General features: G+C 43.4%; 1 protein-coding gene across 4 annotated transcripts in view; it reads right to left on the minus strand.

Moving 5' to 3' along the window:
* The window catches only part of LOC126481405 (serine/arginine repetitive matrix protein 2-like), a 349,894-nt gene that overhangs the window by 314,301 nt on the left and 8,852 nt on the right, over window positions 1–26,741 (minus strand). For all 4 annotated transcript variants that reach the window (XR_007587552.1, XR_007587553.1, XM_050105134.1 and 1 more), the window contains exon 2: window positions 7,347–14,605. Coding sequence is in view for 2 of the 4 variants with exons in the window: in XM_050105134.1 (XP_049961091.1) it covers window positions 7,347–14,500 (7,154 nt within the window). In the remaining 2 variants the exon portion in view is untranslated. The remainder of the gene's footprint in view (window positions 1–7,346; window positions 14,606–26,741) is intronic.

The following is a 26,741-nucleotide window of genomic DNA, read 5'->3' on the forward strand; positions in this document are numbered from 1 at the left end:
GTTCACCTGTAAAGGAGATGGCATATAGGATGCTGGTGCAACCTATTCTTGAGTACTGCTTGAATGTTTGCGATCCGTACCAGGTCGGACTGAAGGAAGACATTGAAGCAATTCAGAGGAGGGCTGTTAGATTTGTTACCAGTAAGTTCGAACAACACACAAGTGTTACAGAGATGCTTCGGGAACTCAAATGGGAATCCCTGGAGGGAAGGCAACGTTCTTTTCAGGAAACACTATTGACAAAATATAGAGAATTGGCATTTGAAGCTGATTGTAGAACGATTCTGCTCCCACCAACATACACTGTGTGTAAGGACCACGAAAATAAGATAATGAGAAATTAGGGCTCATACAGAGATGTACAGATAGTCGTTTTTGCAGTCTATTTGCGAGTGGAACAGGAGGGGAAATGACAAGTACTGATACAGTGTAGGCACCTTAGGGTGGCTTGCAGAGTATCGGTGTAGATGTAGATGTGGGCGTAGAGCAGCAGATGTGTAACGCATAAGCAATCAACTGTTCTCGGGACCGAACCTGCAATGGTAGAACCCCTACCTCTGCTAGGAGGCTGATCGCAGGGCTAGTCCGAATGGCACTAGCTGCCAGTCGTACCCCATAATGGTGTATTGAGTCCAGCATCTGTAACATTGAAGGTGATGTTGAGCCACATGTGAGACTACCGTAATCCAGATGGAACTGCACCAATGCCGTGTAGAGCCACATCAGAGAAGAGCAGTCCACACCCCAGTTGGTATTGCCGAGGCATCAAAGATCATTGATGTGTGACCAACATGTACGCTTTAATTGATGATTATGAGGAAGCCATGTCAACTGGGCAGCCAAGACCAGTCCCTAAAAACATTTAGAGTCCACCACTTTGAGGGACTAGCCATCAAGATACAGGTCTAGAGGGGATGGACTGTACAGCAATAGCAGAAATGCATAATGCAGGATTTGGCAGCTGAAAAATACAAGCTGTGAGTGAGAACCCAATATGCATTTGGTGTATTGTTTAATGCAGTCTGCATTCTGGAACACCCATTGCGGACAGCCACTAAAAAGAGAGGGATATTCAAAACAGAACCATCTGGAACTCCATTTTCCTGCAGATGGGAGGTGCTACGGAACGTGCCAACCAGCACCTGTAAAGTGTGACATGAAAGAGTTCTAGATAAAAATTGAGAGTTGGCCACTGAGGTCCCACTCATTTAAGGTGGCATGGGTGTGGGGGCAGCTTATGGTATCATAAGCTTTATGCGAATCAAAAAAGACTACAATACGGTGTTGATGCCAGGCACAAGCTATTCAAATAGCAGACTCGAAGTGGACTAAATTCTCTGCAGCAGAGCACCATCGGCGAGAACTATCTTGGATTGAAGCCAAAAGGTCTCAGGATTCAAGGATCCAATACGCCGCACCATACTATCAAATAATTTGCAGAGGGATTTTGCTGAAATTTTGTGTGAACTTTCGCATGTTCCCAACAAACACTGGTAAAGTTTTATCTTTGCCGATATAATACTTGCAGAGATATTATTTGTTTGACCCCATACCTCAGCTATCAACATTGCACCCGAGTTTTCGGCAACTTTTGAGATATAATACCTCCAGAAATATTATCTTGAAAGAAACAAAACTAGGCCATATTGTGCAACTTTTTGTGCACTCTTGAGCAAAATAATAAAAGAAGACATCTTGAACAATTTCTGTATGGACAATTTAAAGCACAGTCGGTTGCAAAAATAGACACTTGAAAAACACGTAAGGGTTAGCTTTTTATACCTTCCAACGTGATTGCCAGATAAACCTAAAACTTTGCATTTGATAACTTACCAATGCAGGGTCTTAGAATACAAAATTTCATTCCCCTACTACTTACCAATAGTTTACAAATTGAGGACAAAATTGACAATTTTTGTAAAAATGAGAAAAATAGATTTTTACAAAAAACTTCCTGCAAACTCTTTTATGCCACTTTCATTAGAAAGAATCCGTTCTAAACCATCTAAACCACCAGAAAAACTACAAGGGGCATTCAATAAGTAATGTAATACATTTTTTCTGAAAGAGGTTCGTTGTATTCAGGATTCCAATACACCATGTTAGTCCCCACTCCTTTGGCTACAAAAGCTTATTTTTCAACGTACTCTTCGTTCAATGTGACTACCTTACTGGGAGGGCCTGTATGCTGCATGGTATCATTCTACTGGTCTAAGACAGAGCCAATGTCTTGCTGCATCGATAAGACTCCCAATCATCCACTTACTACAATTCCGGACAGATGGCCTTTGGTGCTCATTATGGCCTTCTGTTAGGTAGCGAGGAACCCAGCAGCATACAACTGGCGGATGATTGTGTTAGCATTGCCAACAGACACATCCAATTGAGCAGCGAGGTGTTCTTTTAAATTGTGGTTAAGAGCATCCGCAGGTTCCAACACTGCAGGAGTCACAGCTGTGTGCAGCTGGGTGGCACATAGGAGATTGGACAGGTTCGCAAGATCCTCACCCAACAACTCATCTTGAGTTTGTTCACTGCCAGGTCTCCATAGACATTCTGCAAGCACCTACGAATATCTGTGATGCTCTGGTTTTCTGTCAAAAGAAACTCAATGACAGCTCTCTGCTTGGAAAACACCTCCTCCACAGTTGCTATTTTGACGGCTACATATAGCGTCACCACCTATCGGAACTTCGTGAAACTATTGGGACTGAAGCGGGAATATTCAATGATATCCATAACACATTCTGAATTTTTTTTCAACCAAAACTGGCCGAGAAAAAAGTTGTATTGCATTACTTATTGAACACCTCTCATATACTTGGTTTTGCGATGCAAACATATAAGGCCCTAAAAAACAATGACAAGATGGAGGCCATTTAAAATACCTCCATATCCACTGGTCCTCAGAAAATCTGACGTCTTATTGTGTTCGTCAATTGTTTAATGCTCTCTGGGGAAGGTATTATCAAACGTCCTGATGGCTAGGAAGTGAGATAGAGTCAGAACAACTCGAAAAAGGGGTGTCTTGTCATGGTTCACCTTGACATATTTCAGTCTGTTTTTCTCCCATGATGTTTACATAACTGTATAAGCTGGCTTCATGTTTTATACCATTGTCACAATGTTTAAAATTTGGTGGAGTGCATAACAGTCTGCTTGACCTTTTGAGAGGATTCATGTTAAAGAGAATTTTGAGTATGTCTGCAATGTTACTGATGTGCTAATGTGCTAGTTTATTTCCAGTTTAAAGTACAGCTTTTTTTCCCAGTATGGGTACGTAAAGATTACTAAAGCATACTTCTGTTCAGTGGAAGTTTCACAGATGTTTCCCATCCAATACTCATAAATGCATGCAGCATACTACCCTGGCTGGAGGTCTGATCTCTGTTTTGCTTGTGCACTAACAGCAAATGGTTATTGATTTGCTGTCATCAGCAAGGAAGAAAATGAACAAAATAAAGTTTTACAAGAAGAGAGGTTTAAACATGGGCACCCTCTAGCAGAAACTAGAGAAATTCATCATTTTTGCCAATTGATGAATCAATAATTCAAGCCAGCAGAATTTCAAATGATGCTTCGCCTTTTCTGAGCAAACTTAGAGACAGTAAATGAAGGAGGATACATTAACATCGGATCTCCAGCCAGGACAATATGCTGCATGCATTTATGGAAGGTATGTTGGATTGGAAATACGACGGTAGTTTGAAAGTTCTCGGAATCACCACAAGTGGTCAGCGCTAGCGAAACGATATTCACTGGATTGTTGCCTGTAAAAAAACACCGGCCATGTCAGTGCTCTTGGAAGAGCACTGTGGCGATGACATGGCTCTGTTGTTGTTCCCACATAGTGAGTTGTGAAGATGGAAAAAATCAAGATTCGAGCAGTGATTAAGTACTTCATAAAGAAAGGTATGAAAGCAAAGGACATTCATGCTGATTTCTGCTGGACTCTGCTCCTTCATATTCAACTGTCCAAGCGGACAAATGAATTTAATTTGGTCGGGAGAGCTTAGATGATGATCTGTGCGGTGGTCAGCCAAGAAGTGTCACTACTCCAGAAATCATTGCAAAAGTGCACAAAATGGCCTTGGAGGATCACTGATAGAAAGTGCGTGAAATTGCTTATGCCTGCCAGATGTCATCTGGAAGGGTATATTACATTTCAACCGAAGAATTAGAAATGAAAAAAAATTATCTGCAAGATGGGTGTCGTGACGCTTGACGATGGATCAAAAAGGCATGAGAATGGACATATCGGAACAATGTTTGGCCTGTTTTAGGAGAAACGAACAAGATTTTTTGTGCCAGTTTGTGACCATAGATGAAACATGTATGCACTACTATACCCCAGAGACAAAACAACAGTCAAAGCAGTGTAAACATGCTGATTCTCCACCATCAAAAAAGCAAAGACAATTCCTTTGGTGGGAAAGATCAAGGCATCAGCGTTCTGGCATGCAAAGGGGATGCTGTTTGTACATTCTCTCCCCACTGGGCAAATAATTACTGGAGAATACTACCCTAACCTCCTGGACAAATTGCAATGAAAGATACGCAAAAAGAGGGCAGGTACAGCAAGGAAGAAAGTCATCTTCCATCAAGACAATGCGCGCCCGCACACATGTACCATCACCATGGAAAAATTAGACAAACTAAGGTATGAATTGTCACCACACCCGCCTTATTTACCTGATATGGCTCCGGCACTCTTCCATCTCTTTCCAAAACTGAAAATTTTTCTCAGTGGATGAAGATTCACTTCCAATAAAGAATTGATAGCCAGAGTTGACAACTATTTTGCAGGCCTGGAGGAAACTCATTTTCGAGATGGGATCTAGGCACTGGAACATCATTGAACCAAGTGCATTAATTGACAAGAAGACTACAATGAAAAATAAAAAGAAGTTTCAGTGAGGTAAGTACTTTTTTCCGTTCCACTCCATAAACTTTTCAAACCACACTATGCCTTCAGACTCCTGCTGACCAGAAGGATGCTTTAATAAGTTTATGTACCCTCATGGCTCAGCAAATTTATTTCATTACCCATCAAAGAGTGGCAAATGCTGTGCTCTGATACAGCACATTATTGCAATTATTGCAGCACTATCAGTGAACTCCTCTGGCTGGCAGTATAGTTTTCATCATGACATTCTACAGCAAATTAATGAAATATAATATTCACGTAATCTGAGTAAACATCAGCTCGGGATCATAAAAAGAGATCACTTCTAGCTTTGATCTGACATTTAAAGAAATTTATCATCAGGTTTGGAATCCTGTGTAAGGAAACACTCATCAGGCTTGAGAACCTGTGTATAGAAACCCACATGTGAGCCCTATGGAAATGGAGATGTTGGTTTCATTTTGCAAGAAACCAGCAGTGGTTAAGCCCCTGTGAAGCATGGCAACACAATTATATAATTTTTCATCCATACACTATTGTTTCACATAAACTGCAGACTATGCAAACACAAAATATGTATACTTTAAACCAGAATTAAACTAGCACATCAATAGCATTGCATGATAAAAAAAAAAAAAAAAACACACTCAAAATTTGTTATGTTTCCATAAGGTAAGGTTCAACACCCACAAAATGCATATTAACCATGAGCTGTTTATTTGTCCCATTTGTCATCTACCAGTTTCGGTTATTAATGATCATCCAGGATGCAGAGTACAACAGATTAGTTAAATGCATCCCATATCCCTTTGAAGCTAAACATATGCCTTGTTCAGCTACAAAGGGGTATGGGGTGTTTTTAACTAATCCGTTGCACCCAACATCCTGAATGATAGTTAATAACCGAAACCGGCAGATGATTAATGGGACAAATAAACAGTTGATGGTTAAAAAGCATTTTATAAAATACTCAAAATTCTCTATAACATGAATCCCAAAAAAAAAGAAAGAAAGAAAAAAAGAAAGGAAAAAGAAAGAAAGAAAGAAAGAAAAAAGAAAGAAAGAAAGGTCAGGCAGGCTGCTATGAACTCCACCAAAAATTTACACAATGTGACAATAGTGTAAAATGTGAAGACAGTTTATACAATGTGTGTAGTAGCTGTTGCACAACAGTTTTTCTACCATGATGTCCAGTGCCTTGGTAACACGAAGTTAAATTTTGAATTTTATAAGCAGTTTGATTCTATAGTTATCATAGCAGAAAAACAGGCTGAAATATGTCATGATGAGCCATGACAAAAGAAACCCCTTTTTCGAGTCGTTCTGACTATCTCACTTCCTAGTCAACAGGACATTTGATATTACCTTCCCCATAGAGTACTAAACAATTACAGAACATAGTAAGAAAATGTCAGACTATCGGCATGTTTTCCACGCAACTCCACCCTGACATTTTTAAGGCCTTATAGACTCACACTGAAAACTAAATCTAATTTTATAGGTGGTTTAGAACATGGTCTTTCTTTGAAAATGGTTTAAAAGAGTTTGCAACAAAATTTTTTGTAAAAACTCATTTTTGGCATTTTTACAAAAACTGTCAATTTTGTCTTCAATTTGTAAACTATTGGAAAGCAGTAGGAGAATTAAATTTTAAATCCTAAGACTTTATATTGGCACGTTATTATGTGCAAGTTTCATGTTTATCTGGCAATTACTTCAGAAGGTATAAAAAGGTAAACCTTTACATTTTTCAATCATATATTTTTTACGTTGACTATGCTTCAAATCATCCGTATAAAAATTGTTCAAGAAATCATCTTTTGTTATTTCATTCAAGAGAGTGCAAAAAGTTGCAAAAGACAGCCTAGTTTTGTTTCTTTCTACAATATATTTCCAGAGATAGTTGCTGAAAACTCAAGGGTGCATTATTGATAGCTGCGCTATGGGGTCAAATGAATGAGTAGTATAATGTCAAAAGCAAAACTTTGCTGATGTTCACTGGGAACATGCGCAAAAGGGTACACAAAATTTCAGCAAAATCTGGATATTTTTTTCCAAAATTGACCACTTGGAACGGAATGGTTCAGTAGTTATTCAGCAACTGAGAGGCTTGCACAGCATTAACATGGAGGGCTGCATCAAACGAGTCTTCAGACTGGAGATAAAACAACAACAACAAATGGTAACAAAGTAAGTGTTAAGCTAAGAAAACTGAAAAAAGAGGAGGGAGGGAGGAGGAGAGAGAGAATGTGATAAAGGAGCAACACGATAAATGAAAATGAGTTTCTTGTGCACCAAAAAGTAGACCCAAACCCCAATAAATACTGTGACTGCTGACATTTCCCAGTTTTTCCCAGTTTCTTATGATTGTGAAGAACATGTTATTGCTCTCTCTCTCTCTCTCTCTCTCTCTCTCTCTCACTCTAAGTATGTAACATACCTTGACCTCCTCCTCCTGCGCTTTTTCTCTTCATTACTTCTACTTCTGCGCTTTCTTTTCTTGCTTTCCTTGCTGCAACTACTGCTTCTCTTCTTCTCTTTACTATCGTTTTTGCTACTTTTCTCCTTGCTAAGACTCCTACTTTTCACATCCTTGTTACAGCTCTTGCTCCTTTTCCTCTCCTTGCTGCTGCTTTTACTCTTCTTCCTTTCCTTGCTACGGCTCTTGCTCCTCTTCTTCCTCTCCTTGCTGCGGCTCTTGCTCCTCTTCCTCTCCTTGCTGTGGCTCTTGCTCCTCTTCCTCTCCTTGCTGCGGCTCTTGCTCCTCTTCCTCTCCTTGCTGCGGCTCTTGCTTCTCTTCCTCTCCTTGCTGCGGCTCTTGCTTCTCTTCCTCTCCTTGCTGCGGCTCTTGCTTCTCTTCCTCTCCTTGCTGCGGCTCTTGCTTCTCTTCCTCTCCTTGCTGCGGCTCTTGCTTCTCTTCCTTTCCCTGCTGCGGCTCTTGCTTCTCTTCCTCTCCCTGCTGCGGCTCTTGCTTCTCTTCTTTCTATCTTTACTTCGGCTTCTGCTCTTCCTTTTCCTCTCCTTGCTGTGGCTTTTACTTTTTCTCTTCCTCCTCTCTTTGCTGCGACTACGGCTTCTCTTTCTTTCTTTGCTACGGCTCTTGCTCTTCTTCCTTTCTTTGCTTTGGCTTCCGCTCTTCCTCCTCTCTTTGCTGTGGCTGTTGCTCCTCTTCCTTCTCTCCCTGCTTCGACTTTTGCTCCTCCCCCTCTCCTTGCTTTGACTCTTACTCTTTCTCTTCCTCTTCTCTTTGCTGTGGCTCCTGCTTTTTTTCCTTCCCTTGTCATTATTTTTGTTGGATTCTCTTTCTTTACTGCAACTCTTACTTCTCTTTCTTTCTTTGCTGTGACTCTCACCCTTCTTCCTTTCTTTATTGGCATTCACTACCTTCCTCTCTACCTCATTGTGACTGTTGTTATTTTCCTCTGTCTTGCTCTCTTTGTTCTCTTTGTCAGTAGTTTTATCCTTGCTATGACTTCTGTTCTTACTACAACTCTTGCTTGCATCTTCATTCTCATTGTCTTGTTTTTCTTCGTTATTCTTCTTCTCTTTGGCCTCACATTCTTTTTCTTCAATTTCAGTAACACAGTCTATTTCCTCACAAAAGTTCTTCTCATCTTGAATGCAGTTTTCTACACTTGCAGTAATGGCATTAGACTTCTCATTCGTATCACTTACGAGTTGATCGTGAGGAGTTTCACTGTTTTCCTCGCTGCTAGTTTTCTCTATAATACTGTCAACTGAGCCAATGACTCCTGTAGCTGCAGCAGTGCCCTGTCCTGAGGTATTATTTTGTTCTTGCAGAACCTTAGTGCCCTGTGTTTTAGTTGTTAATAAATTATCACTTGCCTCACTTTCTTTATTAGTACTTTCTACTTTACAAGAATCTTCATCCTTAGAGTCTGCTTCTATTTTTTTTGTTTTGGTCTTTGCATCTTTCCTTTCTTTGCTTTTGCTCTCATTACTGCTTTTTTTGCTTTCACTTCTACTTATACTCCGGCTTCCACTGCCTTTTCGATCTTTGCTGTTACTCCTGCTTCTGCGCCTTCTGTGATCCCTACTGTGGCTCCTGCTTTTGCTACTGTGCTTGCTTCTTTTACAATTTTTGCTTTCACTTCTCTTTCTGTCTTTACTACTTTTTCTGTCCTTACTGTGGCTTTTACTTCTCCTATTTGATTTCTTTCTGCTACTACTATGACTTCTTTCACTCCTACTTCTTTTTGCTGACTTTGCATGACATTTGCTTTCTTTGCTCTTCTCTTTCTTGTCTTTGCTGCAAGTCTTATCATCTATGTGGGCAGTATTTCTTTTTTCGCTGCTACCTGCAGATTTTTCATTCTCAGCACTATGACTCTTTTTAACTTCACTCTGACCTGCTGATGGTGGAGAATTTTGATCAGATTTAATGCACTCCAAAAGTTCTGAATTTTTTCGATTAGACTGGCAATTTTCGGTCTTTTTCTGTTCACCTTCAAAATTTCTTTCTCCCATTTCAGGCTGGTCATCACAAGCAATAGATTCCATCTCATCTGTGTTTTCTAATATTCCTTCATAGCTGGCTGCAATACTAATACACTCTTCTTCATCATCAACTACTTCCCTAATACAATCATTAGAACATTCCATTCCGTTCAAATTATTGTCTAACTGTCCTGTCAAAGTATGTGAAATTGACAATAATGTATTAACACTACAACTTCTCTGATCATTACCAACAACTTCAGCTGCAAGATTATTCTGTTCATAATTTTCTCCACCATCACATCTTACAACCCCTAAATCTTCCTGACACTGATTTTCTGAATTAAATTTATTCCCATTGCTTTCGGTTACAGGTATAGCATTATTCGAACTAATGTGAGCATTACAGTTGGCCTTAGGGTCTAAAAGGTTGCTGCTTTCACTACCAGTATGTTCAATGCTCAAAATGGTATTTTCCAGTGCAGAACTAGACAGTTTTGGTATATAACAATCACTTGCTTCATTTTTCTTTGCATCACGAGTGCAGTTTGCATTGCACTTAGACCCATCAGAAGAGCTTTCAAATTTAGCAATTATGGCTCCCTCACGATACCCCATATATGAACCATTTTCATCCTTAGCATGCGCTTCTCCATCAGAGTTCAGAGTTTCTTGGGCGTCAAAGTGCTGGGGTTCATTTATTTCCAACTGAGTCCTACCTGGTAAGCATTTACTGTGGATCAACATATTTGTACTACAGTCATCGGTAACAAACTGGCTACCTGTAGCACTTATACAGTGTTCACTACTATCATCTTCATCCCTACTGTTGGGATCAGGTCTTTCTTGGCTATGTACATTGGAAGGCATTTCTTTCCCATGTTCAGTGTTAAAAGATTCTTGAGGAACAATTGTATGAGCATCATTAACAGGTTCTTGAGGAGTAACCGTTTGCACATTATCATCAATACATTTTGAATCTTGCCCATCTTGATCATCTGCTGGAGCCTGTGAATCCCTTTGAGGTGGAGATGAGTGACTATCATTTGTATCTGCATTACCTGATATACCACCACCAGCTGACCCAGGTTCAGAGCCCCCACCGCCAGCCCCACTGCCACTGCCACTACCACTAGCACCTCCTCCACCTGGACTTCCACCTTTGCTGTCTCTGTCTTCATTGCCAACATTTTTACCTTCATTAGAAGATTCTGATTCAGCTTCACGTTTCTTCTTACGGTCTCCACTTCCAGTGCCACTTTGGCTTCGACTACGGCTACAACTATGGCTTCGGCTGCGAGTTCGGCTATGTTTGGACTTACGACCCTTGCTATGAGAACGTGATTTTCTTCGAGACCTAGAGCGTCGCTTTCGACTCCGTGATCTTCGCCTACTCCTTGTGCGAGATCGTCGCCTGCTGCGACTACGGCTGACAGTTCGCCTCCGACTGCGTGATCTTCTCCTGTGACTTCGGCTTCTACTGCGTGTCCTGTGTCTACGACCGCGTGATCCACGTCTACTGTGCGACTGGCTACGCCTTCGGCTTCTGCTTCTACTTGGAGACCTTCTGCGACTTCGTGATCGTCTTCTACTGCGGGACCGTCTTCTACTGCGGGATCTTTTCCTACTACGAGATCTCCTTCTACTACGAGACCTCTTTCTACTACGTGACCTCTTTCTGCTTCTCGATCTCTTCCTACTCCTCGATCTCTTACGGCTTCTTGATCTCTTTTTGCTGCGTGATCTCTTCTTGCTTCTGCTAGAGGACCTTTTCCGGCTGCGACTACGTGACTTCCTACGACTTTTCCCACTTTTTCCACGGCTGCGGCTTCTTTTTCTGCTGTGACTCCGTTTTCTGCTGCGACTTCTCTTCCTGCTGCGGCTCCTCTTTCTACTACGACTCCTCTTTCTACTGTGGCTTCTCTTTTTGCTGACACTGCGTTTACGACTCTCTTTCCTATGCTTGCTGCTTCTGCTTCTACTGCGCTTCCTTTCTGTACTGCACACTTTATCTTCTTCTTTCTCCTCATTAATTTTACTGTCCTCAGAAACCTCTTTACCATCAACAGTCTCATCTTTTTGTTCATCACTTCTCTCAGCCTCCTGCTCCACAGGACTACTATCAACCTTCAATATATCGCTATCATCCTTATTCGTTCCAGAACTATCTAAATAACTGTCTTCACAAACAAGAACTTCCCCATCAATGCAAGAATCTTCAGTCTTTTGATGCTCTGCATCTTTAGCAGGAAGGTCATTATCCCCAGTCTTTTCATCTTGACTGTCTAACATTACATCCACATGAATGGTTACAGCATCATCACTTTTTTTAACTTCCTCTGGCAACTTGACATTTTCCTGAGTTGGAACACCTTCTGTAAATGTGTTTGTTGTAGTATCAGATGAATGCTCTGTCATATTTATTTCTTCATTTGCCTTCATCTGAGATTCTACTGGTACACTGTCAAGCTCTACAGTTTTGCTTTCTGTAATTGCTTCAGAAGTTTCCTCTGATGCATGTGGAATGGTTATGTTAGCCTCTGTTTGTTCGTTATTTTGTTGTGTCTGTTCATCTACTGTTTTTGGTTCTACATTAACATTATTTTCAATAGCCTCAATATTTTCATGTTGTTTCTCCTCATGTTCTTCATCAATCTGAATTTTATCTTCATCTTCCACAGCTTTTTCATCATTTAAGATGTGCTCCAAAATAATTTTTGGTTTTTTCTCTTCGCTTGTAGATCTTTTTTTGTCTTTCTTAGACTTCTTTTCCTTCTTAGATTTCTTGCGCTTTCCAGATTTTTTCTTTTCCTTGTGCCCATCTTTCAGTATGTCTCCCTCTGCATTGGCTACTGCACTACAGTTGTTGGTTCTCATATGTTCTGCTGCTTCTCCTACAAGCTGTCCATCAGATTTCTCTTCTTTAATTCCGCTAGCACATTTCCGATCTTCCTCACACTTATGTCGCTTATTTTTTTTATTTCTTTTGTGTTTCTTTTCTTCCACTGTGCTCTTCCCACATTCTTGAATTGGTTTTCCTTCTTCCTTTGTACCACTTATTATTTCACTGCTCTGGTCATTTGTGATGTGATGTTCTTCAGTCACTAACCCCTGATTTTCAACACTGATACTACACTTTTCATCTGCTTCAACTGTAGATACGTCCCCAACAACCTGGCCAGTTTCAGTTCTACACACCACTAATGCAGCTTCATTTTCTTGAACTGCATCAACTATTCCCTGTATTTTTGCTTCCTTCCTTTTATTTCGCTTCCTGTTGTGTTCTCCACTTTCCTGATTTTCAACGGACTGTGTTTTATTCTTCTTACGTTTTGCCTTTTTTATATCCTTCTCTCTTTGTTTCGTATCATTAGTTGCTATGACTGCAGCCAATGGAGTTTCAACCGATGCAGATAGCCCTTTATTAGAATCATGGTTCTCATTTCCAGCAGCATCTTGTACACACTGTTGCTCTCCCTTACTAGCATTTTCTGCTTCATGTTCTACCTTTTTAGTTTGACTAACACATTCAGTATCATCTAACAATTTATTATTTCTTCTCATAATAGGTAAACTTTCTGCATTGTGGTTTTCGCACGTATTTGCATTAACAGCATCACCACCACTGTTCTGATTATCTGTATTGCAAGTGCCATTAACTTCCACCTTTTCACCATTCTTCATATCTTCCACTGCACTTTCTACTTTAATAGCAGTACTAGGTACTGCCCCAACAGTGTCGCCAAAACATGAAGAGTTTGGTGACGCAAGAGCCTGGACTGTAGGTTCAGCAGATTCATCCTCACTTAGCACTTCCTGTTTGATGAAGATCTCAGTAATTTTCTCGTTTTCCCCACCGTTGGTTTCCTTACTTTGCTCTTCACTAGCAACAGAATTCTTACATGGTGTAAGGCTTTTTGTATTATGAGAGTTGTTCTTTTCACTGTGTGCACTTTGATGCTTCTGAGACCTGGAACTTTTCTGTTCTGCCGTCTTTTGACGAGCAGAGCTTCTGCTGCAACTTGGACTGTGCTCTGGACTCAAACTTCGCTTTCCACTGAAGCTACGTACAGGGCTTTCACTTAGTTTCCGACTAACACTACCTGTCAGGCTGGATTTCCTCACACTACAACTGCGTCTTTTACTTGAAGTATTCTGCTGAACTTGAGAATCGCTTCTTTTTCTGCTCTCACTCCTTCTTGGGGAAGGAGATACACTCCTGTTGTGACTTGAGCTTCTTCTCGAAGAAGGTGACTGACTCCTACCCCTACGTGATTTACCGAGTGGTGTCGGAGAAGGACTATGCCTATTGCTAACACTGCGGTTGCGGCTCAAACTTCTTTTGCGGCTAAGGCTTCGTTTGCAGCTCGGGCTACGCTTAAGGCTTAAACTTCGTTTCTGGCTCGGACTACGTTTGTGACTCCGGCTCCGTTTGCCACTTATACTACGTTTATGGCTCAGGCTACGTCGTCTTCTGCGGATGCGACTTAGACTTCGGCTGATACTCTTCCTTAGCCTACTTACACTACGACTTACAGTTCGTCTTCGCCTCCGAATGCTTGGGCTTCGGCGCCTCCGTAGCCTGCTTGGGCTACGACTCACACTGCTCCTCCTACGACGCCGACGGCTGCGACTACGGCTTGGAGTCCGTGCCCTGCGCAACCACCTGAGGCGACTTAGGCTGCGGGTCGGGGTTCTCCAGCGGCGGAGGCTACGACTGGGACTGCGTCTCTGCCTCCGTATTCTACTCAAACTCCGACTAACTTCCCTGCGAATACGACTCAGACTTCTACTACTGCGCCGTCCACGAAGTTTTGGCCGACTACGGCTGCGTGTCCTGCTTACTCTTCTACGTATTCGACTCAAACTGCGACTAATTTGACGCCGAATGCGACTCAAGCTCCTACTACTTCGTCGACCAACACGACTTCTACTGCGACTGCCTCTCCGGTGTGATCGAGTTACACTGCGACTACTGTGCCGCCATGTCCTGCTCGGGCTGCGGCTACTAGCAGCTGAACTTTGTCCACTTGACGAGGTACCACTGCCACTGCTGCTCCTGCTTGCACTCCTATCTCTCCTCCTGCTCCTCTTTTTCTTGCTTTGGCTTCGCTTCTTTTTTTTACTGTGGCTCATACTTTTAGACTTCTAATCACTTTGCTGAATATACCTTTCTTGTTCAGCTATTTGCTGTCGCACTTAATACTTTAGCTGTGCTACACAACTGTACTCGTTCAACTCCTGTGAAAAACAATTTCACACAGATGTATTTAGTATAAAAATATTTTTTTACATAAACATTACAGCAATAAGATTAACAGTTGCCAATATAAGACATTAAATATTATGTTTTCTACAAGTAGCCTATAAGTGTATGGCCAAAGCTGTAAAATCTAACACTCTCAAAGAGTGTTGTCTCCAAAGGCAACAACTTTGCTGCTCCAATAAGAAATCAACATAGTGATTAGTACTTCACTTTCAGATTGAATCTAGTGACAGTTACACGGTGGGAGCCCCCAACCCCCTTGCATATTTCATAATTTGTGCATGAAAGGTGTGCATAATATGCATAAAAATTCTCGGCAGGGACTTGTCCAGTAGCTAATACAGGTTTCCCGAATTAACATTGCAGTTTTATTTTTTTATGGTGAAAGGTGCATTAAATATGGCCAAGTGCATTAAATATGGTGTGAACATGAACATTCAGCTATGCTACAGATGATTCTGTTACAAAACCTTTATTTGGAATTCACATTCATTGGCTTCACCAACTCGCAACCAAATTACCCTTGTCCAAGCTAACCTAGACCATAGGCTACACTACTATCAGTCTTTTGAGAGGGTCCAATACTACCTCTATACTTCAATCTGTGTGTCACAACAGGACTCAAAACTAGATCCTTCTCTATTTCAGATGATTATCTAGCTAGACAGAAGCAAAGGCAGACTGAACTGTAAAACATGCAGGCATTCATGTGGTATAACTAAATATGCACAATAAGGCAACAAAACAATATAAAAATGCAGTATCAAAATTCAGTTCTACAGTTCTACTTTCTCCTAAGACAGTAAACAACCATCATTCCTCCAAACTTTTTTCACATATATGTTTTGTACAAACAAAATGACCTTCCAACTTTAGAACTAGTTACAAGTGCATATTTAAGTGAAAAAATTTCAGAGTGTGTCACTTTATAATTCAACAGAAATGTATGAAGTACTGGTGTCCATCAGACATTGGGTGGTACAGAATTTAACTGGTTTCCTTTGTTACTGAAAATGAAAAGTGCTGCATTGTCAACCAACTTAGTCATCGAAATATGGAAAGGAAATGGTTTAGTGAAATGTTGTTGCCGTATTTCACACACAGCTTTGTGAAGCTATTGCTTAAATTTACTTCCAAAATAATAATTGGTTCACAGGGTGTAAATTTCATATCGAGCTTGCTTCAGAACTGATTGGGTAAGGCACGCAGGGAGTAGCCCTGCAAGAGGAAGTAACTCCTCCAGTGGTGCCAACATCCTTTACATTCTGCATATCTCACATACAATAATTTCATAGCTCATACACAATAATTCAAACCATTCTCCATGGATATGTTGGAATGGCAGCATTGCGATAAGGCACGAAGTAAACTGACTTCTACCATGTCTAACAACCCGAACTAGGGCGCTTGACTCATCAACAAAATTTCCTCATATGCCACAATTTGGACATAATTTGTCTGAAACGATATAGGTATACAAGCTGTGGCAGCTAAGAAAGGCCAGTCCAAATATATCCAGAATAAATGGACATATTATGGTGCAGTTTTCACTTTTCAAAAAGTTATAGCAGAAAAGTAGCAAGTAATTTTTTTTTTTTACATTAGCTGCCAAATTATGACATCTAATAATGCCAAAACTCACAATCTGTATTCGCAACCATCAAAAAAATTTCAAGAAACTGGAAGTGTGAGAAATAAATACACCAATGAAAGAGAGCAGCCACTAACGATAGAACTTCAACCAACAATTCAGCAACAGCAACACTCAATCAGCATGTCACTACAATGATGCTTTAATGTACTAGTTCAACCAAAGAGTGTTCTGCAAATACTACATTTCAACATAGTTCATACTTTTCATATTTTGCTACAGCAACAATGACTTTCAAAATCAGTAACAGTCCTTTGAACAATGCAGCTATGGAACATGCAAGGTGATTTAAAGATTCTCTGGAAGATTTTGTGTACACATTAAAATTCATTACAAACATAGGGCGTATCAATCAGCATAATATGGACTACTTGTCAGCTGAGACTACACAGTGGTTGAGAAGAACTGGAAAAACAATGACCTTGGTCTATCTACATGTGGTGCAAGCTTTCGAGGAATTGCATCGCTTGTCTCTACATTATTCACGAAATACAAAACTGTGACAAGCATTTACAGTTCCCACCAGATAGGTTTCTACAGTTATTCAATGACATCCCACTGGACTAAGACACGACAGCAACATAACGGATGTTCAATGCATTCCACAGAGGTAATTATAGTCCTCTGTAACAGAATGTCTGGAGACCATTGGAATAGTAGTTCAAGAAGCACAAAACAGCCTGCAAGTTTGCCAGATGTTTATCTGTGGGGAACATTAGAAGAAGAAGAAGAAGAAGAAGAAGAAGAAGACTACAGTAAAGGGCCAAGGGAAGCATCCAATTCCACCCATCTGCTTTGACCCGTGATGTGTGTTGTGTGACATCATTGTGATGGGGTGTTCTTGAGTCAGGTCATGTTTGTAAATAGTATGTTGTAATTTAGTGCCACATTCTTGTACTGCATGTTCATGTTTGACGTTGTTTCATACTGTGTGTGGTATTTGGTCATTAACTGTGTGTAACCATTCTGTGAAGTAATTGTTGGAAGAGCGTGCTGTGTTCCCAGTAAGTTACTTTGATTTATAGTTACAGCAGTTTGTACTTTGTTTGTTTTGCTTTAGGGTGCAAAAAACAACTGGGGTCATACATGCCCAAGTCAAAACTATAGAACACAAAGACAGAGAGGAGTCAAAAAACAACTATACATCAGTCCCACTTGACAGAAGTGAAAACATCGAAAACAGGGACATGGAGAAAGGGCTAAAAAGACACCAAACAGAAACGGAGGTCCATGATAAAAATTAAATGGCCTTCGCCATATTGCTTTGGCGGGTAAAAAGTAAAAAGTGGTCTACAGCCCACGTGTCATTAGCTAAAATGGATGATAAATCAGACGGTAAATAGTTACAACTTAAGCGCAATGTGTACAAAGTGGTGGGGTAGCGCCACTTAACAAAAGACAATGGCCAAACTGGCAGTGTCCAATACGCAACCTAGTTAAAATGACCACCTCCTGGTGGGAGGGCCGAGAGGAGGTCGTTCAAACTGCTGGGAGAGGTAAGCCGGAACTTATTCCCATGAAGAGAGGACAAATGGCGATGCCAAAGGGGCACCACCTCCTGACAGACAGCAACACAGAGATCATCGGAGGGAATATAGGAATGAGTGGGCTGAGGTACAAGGACTGCAGCCTTGGCACCAGCATCAGTAGACTCATTTGCTGGTAGACCGACATGACTAGGAACCAACATAAACATCACAGTGGCTCCACTAAGAGTAAGCAAGTGCCAGTTTTAGTGGATCTGTAGCACTGTGAGATGGGCAGTGTACAGCGCACAGAAACTTTGAAGGATGCTGAGAGAATCTGAGCAGAGGACACAATTGAAAAGTCTGTATTGTCAGATGTACTCCGTGGGCCAATATAGGGTGAAGAGCTCGGCTGTAAATACTGAGCAGTGTGTCAGAAGCCGATATCGAAAGACAATGGGCTGGAATGACGAAGGTCAGTCCGAGGACCAACAGTGTACACAAAGGTACTATCATGAAGTTACATGCGAAGGTTATGAAACTGAAATGATAGAGTGAGACTGGAGTAGTGTCCTTAGGTAGCGAATGAAGGCCAAGCTTAACATGGGCCTCTTCACAAAGCCAAGGTGGTGAAGGGTTCACACCCAGTGGTAAAGTGGCAGGTAGTATGAAGTTAAGCTGCCTTAGCAAGTGTTGAAAGCGGTCTCCAGAAGGTAACACAGAAGAGGGATGTGCCCCATACCGGTGATCAAAGGAATCATCGAAGAAGGAGACATAGGATGGGTGGCCATGTATTGCAGACAAATAGCACACATACCTGCTGAGGAGAAAGTCATGGCAGTAGGACAGTGGTAGTTCAGCAGCTTCAGCATACACACTCTCAACCGGGCCAGTGTAAAAGGCACCAAAGGCCAAATGGATGCCACAATGGTGGGTGGTGTTGAGACATTGTAAAAGGGATGGACGTGCAGACGCACAAACAAAGCACCCACAGTCTAGTTTCAAACAGATGAGGGACCGGTACAAACAAAGGAGGGTGGTTCGATCTGACCCCACGAAGTACCATTGACGACATGGAGGACAGTGAGAGACCGCGTACAGTAGGCTGCCACTTAACACATATGGGAGGACCAAGAGTGTTTCCTATCGAGCATGAGCCCCAGGAATTTCGTAGTTTCAACGAACAGAAGGGCAACAGGCCAAAGATGTAAAGATGGTGGGAGAAGCCATTTGCACCGGCAGAAATTCATACATACGGTTTTGTCAGTGAAAAACAAAAGCCACTGTCGATGCTCCAGGAGTAAAGACAATCAAGACATCACTGAAGCTGCCACTCAGTGAGACAGGTCCACGGAAAACTGCAATAGATGGCAAAATCGTCAACAAAAAGGGAACCAGAGATGCCCGGCGGGAACCAGACCATTAGAGGGTTAACGGTGATAGCAAAGAGGACGACACTCAAGATGGAACCCTGAGGCACATCATTTTCATAGATAAAGGTGTCCGACAAGCAAGAACTCACATGCACTTTGAAAACTTGATCTTTTGAAAATTCCTGAAGCAAACAGGGCAGACGGCCACGAAAGCCCCACGTGTAAAGAGTACAGAGGATACCAGTTCTCCAGCAAGTGCCGTAGGCCTTCTCCAAATCGAAAAACACAGCCACAATCTGGGTTTTCCGCAGAAACCCATTCATGACATGCAGAACCCCACACTCTAAATTCACACTGTGCAGTTAGTAAATTGCAACACCCGAGCCACCATACCAGCTGGGTGTGATTCATATGTTCCATCACCTTGGGAAATGCAGCTGGTGGAGATATGGGGCACTAGCTAGAAGGAAGGTTCTTGTCCTTACCGGCCTTAGGTATGGGAATGACTGTGGCTTCATGCCAACTTCCGGGTAATGTGCCTTCTGCCCAGATGCGGTTGTATGTGTTAAGTAGAAAGTGCTTGCCCACAAGAGAAAGGTGCTGCAACGTCTGAATGTGGACAGCATCTGGCCCTAGGATGGAGGATTGGGATGAGCTGAGAGCATGATCTAGCTCCCTCCTAGTAAAGGCAGCATTGTAGCAATCACGATTCTGAGAAGAGAAGGGTATCGCCCGAGCCTCCTCCATTCGTTTCCGATGGAGGAAGGCAGGATGATAGTGGGAAGAGCTCGAAATTTCTGGAAAACGGGAGGTCCAAGGTGTTGGAGATCACAATATGGTCCCCAATGCAATCATCTGCTACTGTCAGGTCAGAAATTGGGGAATGGATCTTGGTCCCAGAGAGCCATCGGAGGATGGCCCACATGACAGAGGACGTGGTAGACCTGTTAAAAGAGCTAGTGAATGAAATCCAGCTAACTTTTCTGCTATCCCGAAGAAACACGACAACATTTTGCATGCATCTGTTTGTAATGAATGCAGTTTGCCATCATAGGATGATGGTTAAAAACGTGGAGAGCATGTCTCCATGCACGAATTGTGTTGCGGCATGCCTCAGTCCACCAAAGGACTGCGACACGGTGTGGTAAAGAGGAAGTGGGTGGAATGGAATGTTCTGCAGTTGTAAGGATAATGCTTGTGAGGTATTCCACCTGGTCATCGCAACTGGGGAAATCTTGCTCTTCAAAGGGCGCCAGGGATGAGTAAGGCTGCCAGTCAGCCTTAGTAAGCTGCCATTTGGGTGTGCGCATAGTTGGGGTAGGAATCAGCAAACGGATAGCACATGGGAAATGGTTGCTTGAGTAGGTGTCAGAAACAACAGACCACTAGAGATGTAGGGCAAGCTGGGTAGTGCAGAACGATAGTTCCAAATGGGAATAGGTGTGCGAGGAGTCAGAAAGGAAAGTGGGTCCTCCAGTGTTAAGGCAGAAGAGGTTGAGTTGGTTAAGTAGATCAGCCAAGAGGGCACCTCTCTGACAGGTCCTGGGAAACCCCCAAAGGGAATGATGCGCATTAAAGTCACCGAGTAGCAAAAATGGAGGAGGTAGCTGCCAAATAAGCTGAAGGAAGTCTGCCCTGGTGACAGCTAATGACGGAGGGACATAAATGGTACGGAGGGAAAAAGTCAGGTGGGGAAGGAAAAGGCGAACTGCAACAACCTGAAGATGGGTAGCCAGGGAGATGGGTTGACTATCAGCATCATGCCATAAGAATAGCACGACATCCCCATGAGATGGAACGCCGACCTCAGGGGGAAGGGCAAAACAAACCAGGAAGAAATGTGAAAGCTCAAAGCAGTCGTGAGGATGCAATTCGTTTCCTGAAGGCAGAGTACAAGGGGACACTGCAATGCTAAAAGTAGCCGTAAACCCTCTTTGTGGGACCGAAGGTTGTGAATGTTCCACTGGATGAGTTATGATGAGGAAGAGATGTAGGGAGTGTCACCTTGGCTGCTTTGGCTTGCATGTGCTGTCGGTCTGTGGAGTCCAATACTGAAAAACAGTTGGTGGTGCGCAACAGTGACACGGAGACCGGCCGGGCTAAGGTATCTCGTGGCAACACCGTCAAAAAGGATCTTCGAGTCAGCAAAGGAGAAGACCGTTTGCCTTTAGTGGACTTCTTCGAGCCTTTCCAGTTAGCAGAGGAAGACTCGGTGTTGTTTAGCTGGAGAGACATAGGAAGTCTTCACAGGAGTACTCCTTCTGTCCCTTCCAGCCTACCAGTTGTGTAACTGGTGGTTTTGCCCCTTGAGGCAAGAGTTTGATGGCTTGTTGCACAGCTGAATGGGGGGACGCTGATGCTACCTTGACGCTGGGCAATTTTACAACCTCAGAGCTGAATTTGAGGTTGTATGTCTACGTGGCCATGTCCTTCATGGAGTGAGGGGTAACAAGAACAAAACTATAGGTGCCAGACAGGAGAATGCAGGGTTTGCAACTCGCCAATAACTTGCGAGTGATGGGCAAGGCACTTTTTCCTTTACCCGGATCTCTTGGACAGCCCACTCATCAAGATACACAGGACAATCCAGAGAGGAGGCAGCATGGCTGCCATTGCAGTTGATACAGCAGGGAGGAGGAGGCAAACAACCATCCTTGTGCGCAACCCTACCACAGGTTACAAATTTGCCTGGGTGTCGACAAGACATTCTAGGGTGGTTGAAACGATGACACTGGTAGCAGCACATCAGGTTCACAATGTACGGTCAAACTGTGATAATTTCATAGCCTGCTTTGATCTTGGACGGAAGCACCACTCTATCAAAGGTGAGAAAAAGAGTGTGGGTGGGCACTACGGAGGAATCTACCTTTTTCATCACACGATGGACGGCAATGACACCCTGATCAGAGGGGTAAGACTGGATTTCGGCCTCCATTACACCATCAAGCAGCCCAGTGTAGATAACACCAGGGGAAGAATTCAGTGTTCTATGGGCCTCGACATGAACAGGGTAGGCGTGGAGAAGCAAGGCGGCAAGCAGTTGTTGTGCTTGAAAATCAGAAGTAGTCTAAAAAACAAAGTGCCATTCCGTAAACGAGAGCAGGATTTCACAGGGCCAGCAATTGCATCAACACCTTTCTGAATAACAATAAACGGATTTACTATGGCAAAGGACTGATCGTCGTAAGTACACGAGACCACAAGTAAACATGGTGCAGCTGGCAGGGTCTTTGAATTGTTAGCCTCATTATGTTTACGTTTCGTAGATGTTGATTGGAAAGATGACTGGCTCATCACGAGAAAATCACCCATGATTGCCAGCATCTCCAATGGCGTGCTCCTTCCAACTGGGGGCCCCTTCACAAGGGGGCACACCCGCCTTAGGTTATTGTTCACACCTCCCAATCATCTGACAGAGGGACCAATCGGCAATTTGGGAAGGTTGCAGCTCAGGCAATCACCTGTCCCCGGGCCTGGCCTGTACCAGGGGGTACATGTGAAACCTACCTGTCGACCCATTCACCTGTTACACATCAGACACGTGGGCCAGCCTTCAGGAGCGCACAGGGAGGAAGAAGAAAAAGGGGAACCTCAAATGCCAAAGTGGAGGAACAAGAGGAGAAGGGAAACAAAGAAAGTAAAAGGGAATGAAAAACAGTGGTGAGACTGTTGTGTCAGCAACAGACAATGCAGAACATTCCCAATAACACCCCAGACATGTTCTCCAAGGAAGGGGCAAAAAGAATAGCAAGAGGATAGACATGCAGCACAGAAGGGAAAAGATGCTGCAAAGGCTAGGGCCCCATGGCAGCCAAGCACGAACCCGCCGAAGAGTGGAGAGACCCTGGGGATGGTTATTCACTCCGTGTTGCAGCAGGCGAAGATACGACAATGACCTTAAGGTTTTTGCAACGGTTAATCTTGATTGTCAGCTGCATGAGGTGTCGTGCAACAAGATGTAAAACTTTCGGACTGAGAGGCTGTGGTCGATTTGTAAAACTACTACTTCCTGACATTTCATTGCAAACTGTGGGCAACATCTTCTGAGGTGAGTCAATGACTGGCTGCCAGGCCATGGAGGTCCCGTTTACATAGAGCGTATAGAGGGCACCACCATAAGTCACGTGGGGCAGACTGTAAGTCTATCTCTGACTAACGTCATTATTCTCGATTGAAGGTAATCGCTTGTCAAACCGTTGGTGCAAAGTCAAGCACCATATCTTGTCTAACTTAAAGCCTTCCTCTTTTCTATTAAAATTGTTGTGGTGTTTCTGAATATCTATAGCTTCCCTATACATATGGGCATAACAATTGCGATGTCCTGGTTAGCACACTTGTCTCACTAAATTTTATTTCATGATCACCATCTTTAAAAAGTGTTCCGCTACAGCTGATTTGTCGGTATGTCCTAGTGGACACTTCCTTTTGTGTTTGATTAAGTGGGTATTAACACTTCTTTTCATTGTCCATTGTGAAATAACAATGAAAAGAAGTGTCAATACCCGCTTAACTGAACACAAAAGGAACTGTTGACTAGGACATACCGACAAATCAGCCGTAGCGGAACAGGTTTTTAAAGACGGTGATCATGGAATCAAATTTAGTGAGACAAGCATGATAGCCATGGCATTGCATTATTATGCACGTATGTATAGGGAAGCTACAGAGATTCAGAAATACCACAACAATTTTAACAGAAAAGAGGAACAGGGAGCAACATTTTACAAATGGTGACGGTTAAAGAGAGAGTGCACAATATGCAACCTAGTTAAAATGAGCTCCTTGCGGAGAGAGGGCCGAAAGGAGGTCGTCCAAGCCGCTGGAAAAGGCTTAATAGCCCAAGGCTTGTTCCCATGAAGAAGGGAGGACCAATAGTGATGCCAAAGTGAAACCGCTTACTGACAGACAGCAACACAGAGATGATCAGAGGGAATACAAGAACTAGTGGTCTGATGTACGAGGACTGCAGCCTTAACAGCAGCATCAACAGCCTCGTTTCCTGTCAGACCGATGTGACCAGGAACCCACAGAAATGTCACAGCAGCTCCATCAAGAGTGAGCAAGTGACAGCTTTCCTGGACGTGTTGCACTAAGGGATGGATGGTATGCAGCGCACAGACACTTTGAAGGGCACAGAGAGAATCTGAGCAGATGACACAATTGAAAAGCCTGTGTCACCGGAGTACTGTGTGGCCTGATACAGGGCGAAGAGCTCTGCTGTAAATACTGAGCAGTATTCCGGAAGCCAATACCAAAAAACAGCCCCAATGAGGAAGGCACACCCGAAACCATGGTCAGTCCGAGAGCCATCAGTGTACACAAAGATACTACCGTGAAATTCCACGGAAAGGTCGTGAAACTGAAGGTGATAGAGCGAGGCTGGAGTAGTGTCCGTAGGATGCGAATGATGGCCACAGTGAACACAGGCCGTCATACGAGACTACACACCCACCGAGAAATATGCAGGGAGCATGAAGTTAAGTTGCCACAGCAAGAGCCAAAAGCGAACTCCAGGAGATAACAGAGAAGAGGGACGCGCCCCATACTGGCAATCAAAGGAGTCATTGAAGGAGGTATAGGATGGGTGGCCACGCTTGGCACACAAACAGCATGCATATCTGATGAGGAGAAGGGATGATGGTAGGACAGTGGTAGCTGGTTGGTTTGGTTTGGTTTGGTTTGGTTTAAAAGAGGGGGGGCGGGGGGAACTAAACTGCTGGGTCATCAGTCCCTTGTTCCAAATAAAACAATGTCACAAGGGTGAGAATAAAACAAGAGTGACTGACAACACAAAATGGAGAAAAAGGAAAAACGACAAAAATGACAGAAGGGCAATGAACACTTAAATGGACAAAAGGGGACAAGAAAACCACAGAAATGCACGAAACAGGTAGAAGAGGTTAAAACGACAAAACAGATTACCACACCTGGCTGAAATTGAGAATAAAAAGGAGAGCTAGCCGCTCTGCAACACATAAAAACCTCCACCCTAAGAGCACTGGGGTGGAGGACACGGAGGGTCAAAGGCCATGCGCTAACACTTAGATCAAGTGATAAACCCCACTCTCACGAATAAAATGTAAAACTAAATCAACCGATAAGGCACTGTCAGATAAAATTAGTGGCAACAAGTCCGGTAACCGAAGATTTTGTCGCAGGGCGATCAAAGTGGGACAGTGCACCAGAATAAGGGCCATTGTGAACCGGGCGCTGCACCGACACCGAGGCGGCTCTTCACGGTGCAGGGGTCACCAGTGTGTCACCCAAGGGTGGCCAATGCAGAGATGGCGGAGAACCACAGAGTCCCTGTGAGAGGCCCGCATGGAGGACTGCCACACATTCATAGTCTCCTTAATGGCATGCAGTTTGGTGTGTGTACTGAGACTATGCCATTCCGTCTCCAAAAAGAGAAAAACCTGGCGGCATAAAAACCAAGGCAGGTCAGTTGTGGGAATGCCGATCTCCATAAGCGGTTTCCGTGTAGCCTGTTTGGCCTGTCTGTCAGCAAGTTCGCTGACTGGGATTCCGACATGTCCTGGGGTTTGCACAAACACCACTGAATGACCGGACTGTTCCAGGGCATAGATGGACTCCTGGATGGTCGCTACCAAAGGATGACGAGGGTAGCACTGGTCAATAGCTTGTAGGCTGTTCGTGGAGTCAGTACACAGAAGAAACGACTTCCCAGGGCATGAACAGATGTGCTCAAGAGCACGAGATATAGACACTAGCTCTGCAGTGAAAACACAGCAGTCATCGAGCAAGGAATGCTGTTCAATATGCCCTCCACGGACATATGCGAAGCCGACGTGACCATCAGCCATCGAGCTGTCGGTGTAAACCACTTCATGGCCTTGGTACAAGTCAAGAATCAAGAGGAAGTGACAGCGAAGAGCCATTGGGTGAATTGAGTCATTTGGGCCATGTGGAAGGTCCAGTTCAGATAGAAGGGATCGAACGCGAACTGCAATTGTGAGTCCTGACCTAGGCCGCTAATCCAGGAGATGAACCGCCATGGGTGGAAAAGGAGACGGTAATTCAGATGCGTAGGAGAACTACAAACATGTGCAACGTAATTGGCAAGCAGTTGCCCATGCCTGGCCTGCAATGGAGGGACTCCAGCCTCCGCCAGGATGCTGGTGACCGGACTCGTCCTAAAAGCTCCTGCTGCTATTTGAACACCACAGTGGTGCACTGGGTCGAGTAAAACGCAACGCTGAGGGTGCCGCCGAACCATAAACCAGCCTCCCATAGTCAAGGCACGATAGAACAAGGGCTCTGTAGAGCTGCAGCAGCATAGAGCGATCTACACCCCAGTTGGTGCTGCTCAGGCAGCGGAGGGCATAGAGGTGCTGCCAGCACTTCCGCTTAAGCTGAAGAAGGTGAGGAAGCCAAGTCAATCAGACGTCGAAAAGAATCGATTTGTATCCACTACAGAGAGGGGATCGGCAGTAAGGTAAAGTTCTGATTCCAGATGAACAGTACAATGCCGACACAACCTTGTGGCTGAAAACTGGAAGCCGTGGGCAAGAGCACATGACTGCCCCCTGTAGATGGCTCCCTGTAGGTGCTGCTCAGCAACACCACTACTGGTGGAGCAGAATGAAATGCAGAAGTCATC

Source organism: Schistocerca serialis, chromosome 5 (genome assembly GCF_023864345.2).
Source record: "Schistocerca serialis cubense isolate TAMUIC-IGC-003099 chromosome 5, iqSchSeri2.2, whole genome shotgun sequence".
Classification (NCBI taxonomy): Eukaryota; Metazoa; Arthropoda; class Insecta; order Orthoptera; family Acrididae; genus Schistocerca; species Schistocerca serialis.